The sequence below is a fragment of the Camelus bactrianus genome, chromosome 15 (assembly GCF_048773025.1).
Source record: "Camelus bactrianus isolate YW-2024 breed Bactrian camel chromosome 15, ASM4877302v1, whole genome shotgun sequence".
Taxonomy (NCBI): Eukaryota; Metazoa; Chordata; class Mammalia; order Artiodactyla; family Camelidae; genus Camelus; species Camelus bactrianus.
The window spans coordinates 26,927,900-26,945,755 of NC_133553.1; the positions used below are offsets into that span (position 1 = coordinate 26,927,900).

The 17,856-nt window shown below is 43.2% G+C and overlaps 1 protein-coding gene across 2 annotated transcripts in view; it reads right to left on the reverse strand.

Annotated features, from left to right (window-relative positions):
• Positions 1 to 4,064: 4,064 nt before the first annotated feature.
• The window catches only part of LDAH (lipid droplet associated hydrolase), an 82,358-nt gene continuing 68,566 nt past the window's right edge, over positions 4,065 to 17,856 (reverse strand). Inside the window, exon 7 of one of the 2 annotated variants that reach the window (XM_010947380.3) lies at positions 4,065 to 7,561. In XM_010947380.3, the coding sequence (XP_010945682.1) occupies positions 7,370 to 7,561 (192 nt within the window). In that variant the 3' untranslated portion in view covers positions 4,065 to 7,369. The remainder of the gene's footprint in view (positions 7,562 to 17,856) is intronic. The other variant, XR_006722081.2, reaches the window with a different exon arrangement.

Here is a 17,856-nt window from a genome sequence, read left to right on the forward strand (position 1 = left end):
TCTTGATGCTGACTGCTCCTCCCCCTCGAAACACCTCGGGCGCTAACGTGGAGTCGTCCGGGAGGATGGGGGCCCCAGGCGTGAGGCTGCTGCTCCCTGGGTCTTTGTGACTGGTGTGACACCGCATAGGACACAGTCTGCAGCCCCACACTGTGCGAAGCCACTGCACAGGTAGAAGAATCAAGCTTGCGCTGCGGGGGAGAAGGGGTCAAATGCAGTGGAAAACACGTCCTTTTCAGAAAACAAGCGCTGGTGTTTGTAATGAGGGATGACTGTCGTTCCAAACACAGTGTGAGTGGAAAGGTGCTCCGTTTCCAGGTATCTCAGGCTGCTGGAGGATCCATCTCACTGCAGAATGCATGGGTTCTCCCTCTCTGGAGGCTGCACGGTTGTGTCTCTGAATTCCGAAGGCATATGCCTAACTGCAGCAGCTCCCTCTGCAAGGTCCATTCCGTATTTTAGGGAAACCAACAAAGTTCTGCAGCAGATTTGACAGGGCACTTTGTACTTTTCTCGGCAAGTACAATGATCTGTGCTCAGTGACACCATCTGGGCTCCTTCGGCATCTCTCCTAGACTGGGCAGGAAAGGACTGACCACCGGCCTTCTCCTGCTGACCCAGCTCTCATAGCTGACTTTTTCCTATAGGAGGAGGAGAAAGCTGTTTCACCTGTTCCTGAGGATTTCTGGGAGAGGGTTAGCAATGGAGCAGCAGTTGTGGGAAGATGACAAGGACTTGCCCTCACTAATGAGTTGTCCCCAGGATTACCTCCTTTGGGATATGGATCAGGCCAGGGTGACCCACCTTTTCACAGAGCGATGGCAGCACATGGCCACTGTAGTCATGTCCCTGCAGTCTTGTGTCTTCTTCTGGTGAAAAGGAAATCAAGAAATTCTGCTCCCTTTTTGCTTCTTACTTTCATTACTTCTAAAGGAATCTCTTTGGAAGAAAAACATGTTCACCTTTCAACTAACTTGCTTGGTAGGTAGTTGTAAATGCATGAGCTCTCAGACCCTGCCATCGAGAAGTTAAGTCTTGCATTGCTTTGCTTCTAACAATCCTTGGTCAGGGTCTGTTTTCTTATTTTTCACTCTCCACTTGACCAACCCCAGCATTCTGTGGTTAGGGGATCACACTTTCAGTTGAGAAGGGATATTTACAGGGAGAAAAGAAAATCGGCAACATTTAATATTTTATCCTATTTCCCAAACGCTGATGAAAGATGGTCTAAAGGCCCTGCAATGACTGATGCTAGAAAGAGGTGCAGATTGAGTTCTCCACTCCCCCGGCCTTGGTATGCCCTGGAATGCCCACTGCCTGCTCATGTCCAGGCAGGCCGAGGCAGATGCCTCCAACTGCTGCCCTGCTGAGGGCGGAGCTGTCTGGCTTGGTTTTGGATGCCTTGTGTTCCTGTGCCCCTGGGAAGCGTACACTTCTCTGCTCAGAAGGAACAGTGATCTGGGGAGAAACTTGTCCGTTATGACGTGTCACCAGCGTGCAGCCACCGACCTTGAGGCTGGGGTGTCGGCTGAGGCCTAATCACATGCAGGTGTGCGGCCCTCCAGCCGAGCCAGCGGGGGTGGGGGTGGCCCAGATGTTCTGCGGAGCCCAAGCAGGGTGGATTTGCAGGGGCGGGATCTTGGTCCCTCCGTGAGGGAGGGAGGCCCTGCAGGTGCACCCGCATCCCTGGCTGTCATGGACGCCCAGTCACAGGGTCACATTCCCACCCCAGGGAAGAGGAATTTTCCCAGAGACTTACCCAGCAAGGAAGTCTGTCCCAGTGTGGGGAGGTCAGCCCAGGCCCCTCTGCCAGAATGTCTGAGGAATGCAATACAAAATGAAAAGGCTGTGCTGTCCCAGAGCGGGGTCTCTTGTATTGTCGCTGTAATTCCCACTTGGGGTGCCACATGGGGTTAGCGCTCGACAAATGATAACCACATATTTGGTAGTTATTAATACCCAAACTCCAGAGGTTTTCTAATCATAGGAGAATGGAAGTAACAGTTGCAGCCGGACGGGACAGGAAGAATGGGCCACGGTGTGCAGTGGCCTTGCTAGTGTCAGAAAGTGAACAGTCGACGTCCCGGAATCTCTCTGACCCAGCTGTGCACAGAGCGGTGGGGGAAATGCTTAAAGGATAAAAGAGCAAGTGTCACACTGCCATTTGCACATGCAGTTTTGAGGGACAAGGAGACCCAGTGATGTGATGCCCTGGGAGTCTGACGAATGGAGGGAATTCTGTTTCTTGAGAGTGTGCTATTAGGTATGGCAGCAACTTTGATTAATTTAGATAAAACATTTATTGAATATTCTATGTGATGGGCCCTATCCCCTGAGAATACAGAGATGACTAAGATACAAGTCCCATCTCTTAGGACTCTCCTTTTAAGGGCAGGAAGGAGTGTTGATGGTGGAGTGGGAGGATAAAAACATAATTCCTACAGTAATGATGAGTACTTCTATAGAGACATGGCCAGGGGACCGTCTCTATCGGCTCAGAGGGAGGGGGAGAGAGAGGGGGCACTGCCCTGGGAGGCAGAAGCAGCTGGTATTTTGGGCCAAGCCTCCAGGGGGTGGGGTAGAGGCACAGGCACTCTCACAGCCGGAGCAGTCGATCCCAAAGGTTCTGGGGAGCCACCAGAAGCGAGTGCATCAGAAGCACCAGGTGGCCGTGGCAGAGCTGCAGAGATCAGAACATGGGACTCAGCCTCAGCTCTGACCCCCACATGCTGGCTTTCCTCCCGCCATCCACTGCCTGATGTCCCCATGCCCCCTCCAAACCTGTTTCATTCTTTAAGACTACTCCGTTGTTACCAATATCTACTTTGAACTTCCCCTAACAGCCCGGCCCTCGGGTGCCCTTCCCAAAACTCCCTTCCCCAACCTTCTGCTCTTGCTAGGCTGCCCACTGTTGCCTCCAGGAGGCAGCATGATGCCATGGAAAGGAACGGGTGAAGCCATGGCTCTGGAGCAGAGGCCTGCACTTGAACCCCAGCCGTCACTCAGTAGCTGCGAGGTCTGGAGCAAGGACCCCCTTGGCAGCTTCGTGGTAATCTGTCAAATGGCACCCCAGTTCTACCCATCTTTTGGCACCAGGTGCAGCCTCCTCCTCCTCTCCCTCCAGGAGTTTTCTCTTTACAGAACTATGGCAACCCGGAGCCTTCTCCGGCCCTCACCCGTTTTGCTCTGGGGATGCCTGCAGTCAGCTGGAAGAGGACAGACCATGTCCCACACTGGCTCCCCACCTGGGCCAATGTGATCACTCACCTACGCCTCCAGGAGGCAGAGGCAGGAATCTTAGCCCCTTGGAAAGGGAAATCTCTTCTGTCCTCAGCACTACCACAGGAGAGCTTCAGCCTTAAGGCCTCAGAGGTACAGCTGTTCACAGAGCATGCTTAGCCCCAGGCACTGCTCGCTCCTTCAGCCCACCCCAAGGGAAGGAGCAGTCCAAGTATGTCCTCGTTTCTCTGGCAAGAGAAGCCCAGGAACAAAGATGATGTCTTGTGCTGTTTAAGAAATGCTTGGCTTCCTACACCTTTTCTAAATGACTGTAAGCTCCTTGAGGAGATGTTTGAGTATCTTGGGCTTTGTGAGAGGCCTGCATGGCCTGGGGTCAGATAGCTGCATCAGGTGAGCAAGTGTTCCCCTCCTTTACCAATATGAACCAGAAACGCTAAGACTGCAAGAATCGTTTCAGGCTGGGTGAAACAACACACAACCTGGGATATCAAGGGTTCATCCACTGCACCAAAGAGAAGAGATAGGCATCATTTAATGGAGCATCTACCATAAGCCAGACAGGGTGCTAAATGCTATATGTAAGACCTCATTTGACCCCATTAAAGACAATAAGAAACCCTCCCAAAGTCTAAAAGCTAAAGAAAGTACTTTCATAGATGAAGGCCAGCAGGGGACTGGAGGAGTGGGCTCAGGGGGGTTAAGCCTCTGTAACATCACAAACCTAGTAAATGAAAGATCCAGGATTTGAACTCTGGTCTTCATTTACTTCCTAGATGAAGTAATTCACTTTCTGGAAGAGAAGCAATAAGAGACAGATGCAGAAAGAGAGAGCATTTTTTTTTTTTAATATTTATCTTTAAAAATTCCAAAATCATCTCAAACTTAGAAAAAAGTTGCAAGTACAAAGAACATTTTTTTTCCCTCTGAACCATTTGTAAGTAAATTGACATGATGCCTCATGGCTCCCAAACATTTCAGTGTGTCTTCAGCACAAATGAGGACATTCTCCTACACACCCACAATACAACCATGGGAACCAGAAAATTAACATTGATCTCTTACTCCCAGTTAATCTTTAGATCCCACTCAAGGATGTTTTGTAAATTGTCTCAACAATATTTTTTTCAGTAACAGAAACATCTAATCCAGGATCAGGTGTTGCATTAAGTTGTCATGTCTCCTCCAGTAGGAATTAAATTTAATTTTAATATAAGGTAGGATGAAGAAAAATCAAGACTTGGAGGTCACTGGCTCTCCAAGGGTTGAGTGAAGAGGCCACTAGTGAGACAGCCGCTGCCTTGAACATCTGGCCATGAGAGCCACAGGGGCTGCCTCTGGAGATTCTCCCCCACGGCCCAGAGCAGACTGGGAGCAAACGTGGGTACCAGTCATGATTCCCGCACTAGATAAGCCCAGGAGAAGTTATTAGATGTTTGACAAGGACCATGCAAGTGGCTGACTGGGAGATACAGGCAGAAGTGCTTCTGGAAAATGGATTTCATCCACTGCTTACCAAATAGTCCTTAGTTTATTTTTTATTATGATGATTTTCATAATAACAGTTACTAATATAGCCAATCTTTATTGAGAAGATACTCTTGGTCAGGCATTGTGCTCAATAAATGCTTTCATTTTATCAACCCACTGACTTCTTCCAACGATATGGTGTACGTATTATTACTATTAACTCTATCTTATAATTGAGGACACTGAGGCATGGAGAAATTAGATGAGGTTGTCTAAAACACAGACGGTAAGGCCTCCAAAGTCCACATACCTTATTACCTCATGCATATACATGGAAACATTTTTAATTCCTAATGAAGTAAAATGAACTTCGTCTCCTGAAATCTGATTCTTTGTTCTCTAAAAGAAGCATTTTCAATTTAACAGAGAGACTCTGACCTGAGTCTAACTCAGGAGAATGGACCTCTCCTCCCTGCAACATACAGAGATTAGGCCAGGCAAGGTCACAAAGTACGGATAAAACACTTATTTCAAGGGGTGGGGAGGGTATAGCTCAGTGGTGGAGCACATGCTTAGCATGCACGATATCCTGGGTTCAATCCCTAGTATTTCCATTAAAAAAAATTTTTTTTAATGTATTTCAAAAATTCACTTGGTGCTTAGATGATAAACAGAAAGTAAGATCTAGTATATTTTACTTTATCATTTTACATCTTATCATTGTTTAAGCTCTGGTAAACTTTGGTTTAGCCGATATAATTTCATACACATGGATTTTTGAAATATGAAGTAATGTTGTAAAATAGCACTTAAAGAAAAACTGAGGGTGTTACTCTTTATTCCAGTAGGCACGATTTCCCCAGTACTTGCTTAAGTGCTTCAGGTTAGTACTACTGAACATCTCCTGTATGTAAGGCACTTCAAGCCATGAGTCCCAGCCCCTAACATCAGATTTCTAGAAGGCCTCCCCACACAGATGGCAATAAGGACTTTGTATGCAGCCTTGTGTCAACGGCTTATACATCTGCTGGCTCCTTTCTGGGGCCAAGAGCACTCCTTGTCTGGAGCTTGGCTCCTCCCCTCTAAGAAGTCATTTGCTCTGATGCAGAAGCCACGCCAAAGGATTGTAACTCATTCAATGCTTACCATTGGGCTGGCAGCATATCAGAGCTGAATCTTTCATTGGGGGGCTTTAGGTTTGGAGAAGAAGGACAACATCCTATTGTCCTTCAGGAATGATAACACCATGAGGGATTTCTTCTAGGAGAAAATGGAATGTGTCTATCATCAACTGTCTCTGCAGTCAGTGGGATTTATTGGCTCCTAAGGTCCCAGGATTGAGTCAACTTCGGGAAGGAAGCAATATCATTAGCTCACTCTAGGTCAGAGAACAAGCTTCTTTGCTGGGCCTCAGTGCGTCCAGAGTGTGAATTCACATAATTTAATGGCTTGTTTTGGTTCATTAGTAAAACAATTTCTTTCCAACTAACAAAGCTAATGCAGAAATGGAGATTTTATTTATGTTAATTCTCTATTCAGCAATTTAAAGATGCCCATTCAAATTTTACTTACTAGAAGGTTTTCAGAAGAAAAGAATCATAACGTAGCTAACAATCTTTCCTCAATGTCTATACAGTACTTGGCTCACTGCTGGTCCTCAATGGCGTCTGACTGAAAAAAAATCACAGAAGGGACAACTGTATGTGGCAGGTACAGGGTTGATTTGGGACAGCCCAGTGCCTCCCTATTCTGGCTCTGGAGAAGAGGAGCTTGCAGGGAGCTCACGACCAGAACTTGTGGGCTGTCTGTGGAGGAAGGCATAGTTGGGAGCCTTCAATGACTCTTATTAGTTGTTAATTGACCAGAGGAATGTCTGACGAACTTTATTCCATGCCTAATGCACACTCCTCAGGGAAGGAGACAAGCAGTGCTGCCCCTGACACTGGCTCTGCTTGGGCTTGTGTCATTGGTAGCCAGACAAAAGGCTGACTGGTGGTTTGTGACATGTTGCAAGGTAGAAACAGGCAGGGTATGCAGGCTGTCCTGGTATCCAGTCTGATTCTGATGATCTCAGCCGAGACCTATGCAAAGTTAGTCTGGGCTGATCTTCAGCTTCTGTCCTTAAGAGGGACCCGGGGCCACAGCCAAGATCCACTGCTCGTCACTTCCTGCTCCTAGAACTTGAGTGTGTCCTTCCCACGATCTCACACACTTCACATACCCAGCTACACACACTGAACGTTCACTGGTCCCTTTACATTTTCTACTAGTAAGTCTTTCATAATTTTCTTTAGGAGAGCCTATTCTACATTGTAACTCAATTAAAATCAACCAAATTTTTAGATTTCTTTTTGCCTGCAAGGATCCTGCCTACCAAAATAAACTGTATGGTGTCACCGGGCATCTCGTGAAAACATAAGAGAACTTGTTCAGATCACTGCGTTCCCTGAGTCTTGGAAAATGTGTTGTTAATCCTCTGGGCTGTTTCATCAACTGTGTTTACTTCAGTCTGTAGCATGGGGAGCTGGGAGCTGCTAGTTTTTAAGCCAAGGGGTTCTCACTTTTTTTCTCTTCTAAAATCGAACATTAAAATTAAATATCTACCCACTAAATATACTACTCTATGTACTAGCTGTCAGTGCTTGTTTCCTTGTGTCAGTATTTATATTTCAGACAGATCATCCTTTAGCCACTCAGCTACCATGTCAGCCATTTCCTGATAAAAATGTAAGACAAAAGCATGAGGTATTTTTTTCTCACAGAGTCGAATATCTCCTTCTGGAAAGTCTTTCTTTATGTCTTCATAGTACTCTGTTGGACACCAAGAATCCATGGTGCCATAGTAAAATGTAAGCTAGAAGACAAGACAAAAACATTTTATTAGAAACCACTTTCCTCTCCCAACAATGGATATGACACCAGCAACCTGCAATGCTTTGAAAACAGCCCCTGCACCTTGCCCTGGAAGCTAAGTCCCAAGACTCTCTCCAGAGAGTGGCTCTCTCAAGGCAGTGAGACTTCAGGGTTTATGGGAGTGATCTTGGCATCTGATGGCAAGAAATCCATGTACAGAGAGCCTTGTGTGATACATCACCCATGATTCACTAAGAGGGCAAAGCTGTGTCTGCTGGGGTTGGGATGTGTCTGCTGGGGTTGGGATGGATGCTGGAGAGATGGCAGATGAGGGCAAGGAAAAGTTACTGAGACATAATCACTGAGTGACCAGTAACCATTCACTGTACACTTAATAGTTTTTCATATAGCTACATGATACACATTTGGTACAGGGACATGTTTGTCGAATGTATGCAAAGATGAATCACATGGACTCAGGCTTCTCAATGCAGCAGAAGAAATGTGATCAGACTCCTGAGACAGTGACATTCCTCCAAATAGGCTCCATGTAGCAGGAGAGTATGCTGACTCAGTGGGGAGGTGTTATAATCGTATTTCAGGTGATAGCAAGCAGGCTGGATGGAGACAGAGCTACCTTTGAGGCATTACTAAGACCCTTATTGAATACTGATCTGTACTAGCCCCTTACACACACACACACACACACACATTCATGCACACACATGTTTGTATGTGTATATACATATACAAATGTGTATAAATGCATACATGTGTATGTATGTATGGGCATATAAGCACATCACACACATGTATATGTAAATATGCATATATGTATGTATATTTATGTGTATATACAAAAATACATTTATAAGTATATACACATACATATCTGTCCCTGTCTAGCTCTAAGTTGCTACTCTTCACTGAAAAACTGCATTCTACTTGTGTATTAAAAAAAAAAAAGGCAGCAAAAGTGAGACCTTATTCAGAAGAGTACACACTGGTAATTTCTACAAAAAAAAAACAAAACACTAAATTTTAAGGCCCCTCTGACATCTGTTATCACTGAAAAAAAGTTATGCCTGGCTGCAGCCCTCAAGTGGCTAGTTACAGCCACTAGTAGTTTCTGTAACACACCAAATTTGCTCATTCATTGAAATACTTATTCATTGATCTGTTTGGCAAATACTTATTGAGCATTTACTCTGCATTTGGAAAACAGATAAAAAGACAGTCTCTGGAGGGGGAAGGACAGGAGGCACCACGTACACAAGACCATTTGCCCTGATGAGGGTACCCGGTGGGAATCAGTGGGAAGGAAATGTTCCCCAAGACACTGATGCCCAAGTTGAGTCTTCAAGTTGGGGAGCACACTGTGGGGAGCATACTAAGCAAAACAAAAAGTACGAAGGAGTATGGCCTCCTTGGGAATTGGAAGTAATTAAAATTGGCTGGAGTACAGGTGGAGGGAGATAAGGCTGGAGAGGCAGAGAGAGATCAAGTCATAAGCAGCCTCTGGTCCACAATAAGGGGGTTGTACCTTGTTCTGAAGTCCACAGGAGCTAACAAAAGACTTCACACAAAGAAGTGACAAGATTAAGTCTGTATGGTAGGAAACTTACTTGGGCCACAGTGATGGAGAGAGAGTGCAGAGCAGAGGCGGGAGGAGGATGTGCACGATGTGTGTTATTGCCCATGGGATAATTTTACTCTATGGACCATTAAATCCATTACCTGAATATGGACAGGTGAGATTACTCATATAAAAACGTCAGCCTTTATTACAGTAACATTACGATGTAACTAATATTTCAAGAGATAGTTAAAAAACACTTTAAGGAGGAAAATATTTAACGTAGTACACCAGAGAGTCAATTACTAACAACTAAACTTTGAGTTGCAGACTTATTCTGAAGCACTTCATAGAGATTTTTCTGGTTGTCACCTGGGGTTTTAGTTTTGAATGCTACAAAAGATCTGTGGCTCACAGACTTCTCACTTAATTTACTCTTCCCAGTCTCATATTTTTGCTCACTACAACTGTTTCTGGGCAATCAAAGCCTAAAAGCCAAAATTCATTTTGCCAGGGCTCTTAGCAGAGTATGTAGTCCCTTTTGTTTCCTGGAGGACAGGAGAGGCTGGCAGTTGCCTGGTTCTTTTCTCCTGGTGCCAGTCTCTCGACAGCTCTAAATGCTGCAGCCTCACAACCCATGGGTGACTATTCTGGCCAGTCATGGAAAATAAGTTTCTCAGAATTTCTCAGCAACCATCCTGCTTACAGCTTCCCCTTGAAATACTGTTGGGAGAAGCAGCTGTCTGCAGGCATTAATGATCACTCTATAAATAGGGCTAATAACTTTAAGTTCTCTCTAAACCACTCCCTACTCTTACCACCAAGAATCCTTTAAGTTATATCCAGGAAACAGTGTCTGGAACAGTCATTACGCACAGTTATTCAGCACTTCCTCAGAGTATGAAACGGTGTTGAGAAATCTGGAAATTCAAAATTCAGACTTGGGCTCATGTCCACCAGGTCTGTTCCTCTGCCCCAGGGCACTCTCCTGCCTGGAGAGACTGGGACACTGAGAAGGGTACTCTGGGAGTCCTCACACCAGTACAAGCTATGATGCTGAGGTCTTTGAAAAACCCCAATACAAAAGGGTCAACCAGAAGGAAGCAAGGCAGAAAAGACCTCCCCTAATGAGGGCTCTTTGGCAAGGAGGACAGCATCACTGTGGCACCTGCTGGTGCTTTCCACCTAACATTTCAGAGACTATTTCTATGGAGTGTTCACTTATCAGTGATGCAATTATAACCTGAAATATCTCCACTGAGAAGCCCAGCTTGAAAAGCCTCGGCACTGGGGAAAGGCCATCCCTTTCCTCCTGCATGAAGGCATCAGAGAGTTGAGCAGGTATAATAAACGTGGATCACAGGGACCCGCACCTACCTTCAGATATCAAGAGACAAGTCCTGTCTAACTAGTCATGGGCACGAGCTGCCCAAGGCAAACACTAGGAACCGTATCACAAAGTGATGTCAGTGATCAAGACAGTGTAACAGCAAGCATCCTAGATTTCCCATATGTTCACCTGATTTTATTTCTCCATCCTCCATGACCAGTAATTATTTTGAGGGGGCTGTATTTGGTTACATTTCTAAGTGATAGTGGGGTACGATCTTTTTGTTTTGGGTTTGTTATTAACTTTTTTTTTCTTTTAAAGTTCTTCTTCAGGCCATATTCACCAAAGGGCTAAGAAAATCTTGGCTTACAAGGTAAACACATGGTTATTTCTAATGCCTTTACATACACTGGCTCAAGATACTTCCTGTTCCCTATAGATTAGAAGTCGCAGGAAGTAGATCTGAGCAGAGGACTCTGCACCTGTAACCCTAAACAGGAAAAGGAAAAAGTATGGGGTGTGTGGAGGTAGTGGTGGGGGATGGGGGAGGACAGGTGAAGTAGAAAGAAAGAAATAACCGGACACCAAAGCACAGTGGTTAAGAGTGTATACTATTATTACAATGATATGTAAAAATGAAGAGCAACAAATAACAATGACCTGATGAAAACTGAGAATAATTTGCCAGGCTCCATGCTAAGTAAGCTCTGTGTTCACTGAGTCCTTACAACAATATTCTGAGCAAGGTATTTTATTCTTATTTTACAGAAAAGGAAATTTAGGCTTAGAGAGACTAACTTGCTTAAGTTGAAACAATTAGTGAATATAACCCAGTGAAAAACTGAGCTATAAATTCAGAGACAGCATTCCTAACCAGTACCTTTTACTACTATTTACAATTAACAATAAATGGATCTGTGGTAAGAAAACACAAAATCTGAGGACTAGATCTACCTTCCCTTAAAGTCTCCTCAAAGTCTACATAGTTCCTCTGAGGTGCTGCATGTCAAGGGTGATAACTATTGTCAAAATATTGGAATTGTTAATTAAGAATCTCAGGCTATCAGTAAGATGCTTAAATTCAAAAGCTGATTAAGAAAAAAAATTATTTCCTGCAGTTTATTTCTCCTTGGCACTTGCTTTGATATCCAAGAGAGTTGATAAAAAGTATATATATTATTAAGATGGAAATTATTTTATTTCCCAATTATTATGTTAAGTAATCATTTATCTATTAAACACACAATTTAATTTCCTCAGGTCTAGATTGTGACTGCCCAAGGCTGCGCTTCTACTTCTTCCTGTACACCTTCCACAGTGAGTTGGCATGACGGTTCCTATAATCTCTATGCTTACAGACATATTTTCCTTTAACTCTTTAGTTGCCTCTAAGGAGACATGTCCCTGCTAAAATGTCCCTGCAAATTGCTGCAGCTTATCTCCATACTGAAGCCACAGTTGTCTTTTCTCGTGTTTTTTTTTACCCCCCACTATCTGCTGCTGATACTGACAGATTCACAGCATCTTCACCTCAAATAACTCCAAACCTGTCTCCCATCTGGCACTGGCTAAGTGGTTGAAATTCAGAAGTAAGCAAGAGAGCTCTGCCCTGGAGAAGCTCCAGAGTAGGGATGTACACAAGCACATACAAGCTGGCCCTGAAGTACAACAGGCAGAAAGAGATGTGAACAAAGTACTGCAGAAGCCCAAAGCAGAAAACCTGACTTTTGCCCTGAGGGAGTCAACAAAGCTTTGTTTCAGTATACATTACTGTATGCATTACAATAGCGGATTTATTATAAGAACAAAAGTAATATTAGAAACCATCTTATGATATAAGTTTATATATTTGATTTAGCTAATAACTAACAAAAATCACTTTCAATGATGTATCAACATCTTAAAGTATTTAATATGGAAAAAAAGCCACACACATAAATCTGGTGATAATAAATATTATTCAGCTATAGAAAAAGAAGGAAACCCTGCCATTTGTGACAACATGGATGAACCCTGAAGGTATTATGCTAAGTGAAGTCAGACAAAGAAAGACAAATATTGTATGACTTATATGTAGAACCTAAAAAAAGCCGAATTCATAAAAAGAGAGAACAGATTGGTGGTTGCCTCTACCCAGGGGGTAGAGGGTGGGGGAAATGGGTGAAGGTGGTCAAAAGGTATAAACTTCCAGCTATAAGGTAAATCAGTTCTGGGGATGTAATGTACAGCATGGTGACTATAGTTAACATTATATTGCACATTTGAAAGTTGTTAAGAAAGTAGTTCTTAAAAGTTCTCATCACAAGAAAGAAAACTAACAAAGTGAGGTGATGGATGTTAACCAAACTTGTAATCATTGTGCAGTGTATACATGTAATCAAATCATTATGTTGTACACTTTAAACTAATACGACGTTATGTGTCAATTCTATTTCAATAAAACTGAGAAAAATCCCTACCTGGACTACTTCTCTCTATTTAGTGGTCCACTAGGACTACAGGCATTACAGAAATTACTGGAGAAGAGCAGTGGGCTGCTGCTTCCACCCTCCCCCCAAAGTCAGACACGTAAGACTCCACCTTGCAACCTTAAAGGAAACCCATCTGTAACACAAGCATCTTTGTTCAGTTATTTAAAAATCCTATCCCTCTAGGGAACAAGGGATAGCAGTCACCAAGCATTAACCTTTCATTGCAGTCTTTCTGAGCAACCATTTTTAGAAACTTGAACAATGCTAAAGGGAGACCGGTTAGAAAAATCATTTTCCAATTTACATTGTTTCCTTTCTTTCTTTTATCCAGGAATGGCTCCATTACCGTTCTTTAAAAAAAGAGAATTAAAATCCCTAAAGATGAAAAAAATGTGGTTGAGGACAGAGGTGACCACACAATCACTGAGCCCTGCTCCCCCTGCAGGCATGGAGGGGAGTAGTGGGAACTGGGCGACGAAGTAGGAGGAGGTCCAAGCAGGTTACTGATGGACCGCTCTCTAGTGGCTGGAAAACAACCACACATTAAAAGGCTTGCAAAGTGGGGCTCTCTCCTTTCTGCATGACTCAAGAGTAAAAGGCCAGAATCCACTCACTCCCAAACGGAAGTCACTGGGCCATCTAGGGACTAGCTTTGTCTCTTTCTTACCTGGGAATGGGTGAGAAGCTGACCCAAGGCATCTATCTTCCTCTGGTGAGGCAGCAGAGTAGGAGGCACTGGGAGCAAATTTATCCTCCTGAGTTTCTGTTTCTCCCTGTGTATATGCCTCAGGAAATTGGCAGATGTACTGGAAGGGTCTTGCTTAACTAACTTAGAGAAACGGCCAAGTCTGGCTCACCTGAATTCTCTGTACTAGGGTATTGGACCCAAATCCTGGTAAAGATTAAGTACTACTGTGTTTCCTTTTGCTGCTGTTCCTATACAACATCTCCCTTAGGCATCTGATGGGAAGTGGCTAGCATAGGACTGGGGCATTCCAGGGTCACTTGGCAACGTATTTAATATTACTAAAATCTTTCATTACAGAATGAAAGTATCTGAAGGGGTGTGTAGGGGGAGAAAAACTAGTCAAAGTCTTTTTAAATACTCAGAGGTATATTAGGATATAATTAACTTTGTAATAATAATAATAATAATAATAATAATAATAATAATAATAATAATAATAATAATAATAAACATTTATTGAATGCTTAGTACATGCCAGACACTTATAAAATCTTTTTATGAATTATATATAGCATACTTTTTGGAACAACTGTATAAGAATAAACACTATTATTAAACCATTTTATTGATGAAAAAAGGAGATACAGTGAAGTCGATTAACTTAACCAAGGTCACATTAGTCAGCAGGTGGTGGAGCTGGAGTCTGAACCTTGGGCTGTGACTCTGAAGACTCTCCTCCCTAAAATACACTCCTCTTCCTTTCAATCCTGCTCCACAAGAGAACTCAAGTGTATGCTAACACAAGTGCCTAAAATGAAGCTCTCTAGGCCAAGATGATCGAAATAAAAACAAACCTATCTATTTCCAGGATGATTATTATATTCTGAACTGGCTTCAAATTAAACAGGCAGAACTAACACAATCAGTTTCAGGCCGAGGTTGGCGGAAAGGCAGTCCTGGTTAGCCGGTCCAGGGAGTGCTTCCTGTGCTCTGCTAAGCGGGACGTGTGCATGTCCGAAGGATTTGCATGCCCAGATCTGCAAACAACTGCGCAACATTTGTTCCCAAAGGCAGCATGTGCCTTTGGGCTCAGGTGGACTAAGCAAGATGGGGAGAGAGCCATAGAAGGGTCCCTGTTCCTGAGGACACTTTGCCCCTTTCCCAACCGCACTGAGGCCCCAGTCTGGCCCTCTGGGGACAGGGGCAGCACCGCTTTGCAAGAAGTCCTTCCACTGCTGCCTACCTTTGTCCTCTCGTTGGGAGCAATTTCAGACTCCTATTGACTGATAGTGATGTTCAGATTCGGTCTGGCAGTAGCGCACACCAGCTGTTTCCATAAGCCTAGGCCAAAGTCGGTCACGGCAGTTTAGAATTTCCCTCCTAAGTGAGTTTTAAATGAAAACTTCAAATTTCTAAACCAAACACTAATTCATTTTTCTATGAGTGAGACATACATCCCCTTGTAGTTTAGAGCAATGACAGAACACAGGAATGCTGAACTCCTATTTGCCTCAGACACACCAGGTGCCTCATAAAGCAGAATATACCCCAGGGGCTTCTAGAAGGACTGGGATTGCGGTGGTGAAAATGTACAGCTGATTCTCTTGCTTTGGTTTATTCCATCCTGGTTCTCATTCTCATCCCTGCCCCCTCCACTCCCATCTCATTTCTTAGCTCCTCTCCTTCCTCCCAACCTTTAAGCTGTGTTCCCCAAGGATCAACCTTTAGGTATCCTTTCTCCTTATACTTCCTTAGGTTACCATTATCCATGCTCAGAACTTCTAACATATCCTCATCATTCCCAAATCACAATTTAGCCCGGACTCCTCTCCTAGGCTTCACACCCATATATCCGGCTACCTGCCAGACCTGTGCCCACTTGGATGTCCCACAGGTATCTCAAGCAAAAGTACCGAGATGACTTTCTCAATCACTTCCCATAACTTGCTGGTGCTTCTTCTTCCAGATTCCGTATTTTGTTTTGTTACAGAATACAAATACAGAAAAATAATCTTAGACCCCCATCTCCATTCTCTCATATCCTATGAGGACTAAGTGTCTTTGATTCTACTTCCTAAATATTTCCAAATTCTACACCCTCTCCACCCTGCCCCCAATTCCACTGCCTTAGTTCTTGTAAAAGTCTTCTAAACAGTTTTCCTACCCCAAATTTCATTCTTTCCCAATATTCGGATACACATTTTCCCCCAAATAATTCCTGTCACTGGTTAATCTAGCCACTTTCCTAGGGCTAACTGATATGGACTGGCACCTCTGAGCTGGCTGGCTGTTCACAGATGGCATATATTCTGTGGGTTGGTGGCTATGTCATATGGTTGTTAAACATTCTGAATATCACCCTGATTATCACCCACTTCCTTAAACCCTTCAATGGACCCCTCACAACTCAAAATAGTCTCTTCAGTATAGCATATCATGGCTGCTTGTTCTCGGGCCAGTGCCCAAGCCACAGTACCATGCTCCCTAACCTTTTCTAGTGCCTCAAAGCAAGGCTTCTTCACTTGGGGTCTACAGGTCCATGGATATGCCTGGCAGTTGGAGGGAGGGAGGTAATGTAAACTTGAATGGGAAAAAGATATACACACACACACACACACACACACATATATTTATATACACACACATATACATATATTGCTAACCTCTAACTCTAATTTAGTATTTCCTTCAATTATGAATACAGGTAACAAGTCACAGAAGTATTAGTAGTACCTATGTAGTACCTATATTTTGTCATCTATAAAATTATTGAATTTTCAAATTACAGAAAACTTGCTGTACATAACTAAAAATTTATTTTTGCACATCACTACAAACTTGCAATGGTAATTCTGATGGCTATTATATTTCATTATTTAGTCTGTTAATAAAGATGTACATCACAAATTTGTTTATTATACATCACAAATTTGTCTTTAATATATTTTGATAACTATACTTTAGTTTTTTTTATATTATTGTATCTCATGTATTTATTTCATCACTTAAAAGTATTATTCTGAGAAGGAGTCTGTATATGACACAGCCAAAGAGCTCCATGGCACAAAAAACGGCTTAGAATGCATACTCAAATGGCTTCCCCATCCATCCATCTAGTATACATTTATTGATTGCTCACCAGGTGAGCATAGTGCTAGGCCATCAGGGATACTGAGATGAGAAAAACCTTCAAGGTGGGTGAGAGGGGAAAACTGATCACTTAACCACTGTGTGATAAATGCAAAATTATAACTTTATATATGGAGCCATAAGCGCTGAGGAGGGGGGACATCTAGCCAAAACCAGGGGCTGGGGAAAGCCTCTTAAAGATGACAATGGAACCACGTCTTCAAGGACAGGTAGGATTTAGTCAGGTGGAGAAAGAACACAGTCGATGATGCCACAGCGCTCCTACACAGTTTTGGAAACAACTAAGAGCCTGATATATCTGCTCTAGGAGAGGGAAGTCACTTTATGTAGCGCTGAAGCACTGTCTGACACCATGGGTAAAGTCTTTAGACCTTGGAAAGACGGAAGGAAAACAATCAGCTTCCAGAGACTTTTGAGTTAAAAAGATCCAGTTCCCTCAAGAAGATAAAAAGTTCTCTTCATGTGGAAATCCAGTGGTAGAAAATCTGACTTTAGATTTAAAGCCTGCTGATTATGGTATAATTGTTTCCTAAGGGAGGAGAAAGAACCCAAAAGCCATCCACGCGATGTAGCAGGGAGACTGTTTTTAGGTAAACTTTCCTGTGGCTTCCTGACTGGATGACACAAAGATACATTTTTCAGAAGTTTTAAAAGTTGAATAACTGAGATATACTGAACAATTCTACAACAAAACCTGTGGCTCAAAACTTCTTTACAATGGGCAGTCCTGGATAGATGAAGTTTCTGAATGTTTGGGCTGAAATTGAACAGAGTATCCTTGACTATAATATCTAAAATAGGGATACATCTTGTCTCGGGAACTGACTTCCAAGTTTGAATAATTTTCAGAGTTGGTTGGAAGGCAGGGGAAAACGCCCAGTATTTTTCTAGAACTTTGTGCCCTTTTAAGTTTCCTTATTTTCTCAAGCAGACTGGGACATATGTTGATTCAATTTTTACCAATATTAAATTACAGCATGTTTCCTTTTTTTTTTCCATTACAGAAATAAAAGTTGCAATAAACTTCCTGTCTTTCTGTACCTTGTTTCACTTAGGAATTGGAATTGTATTATTCTAGCGG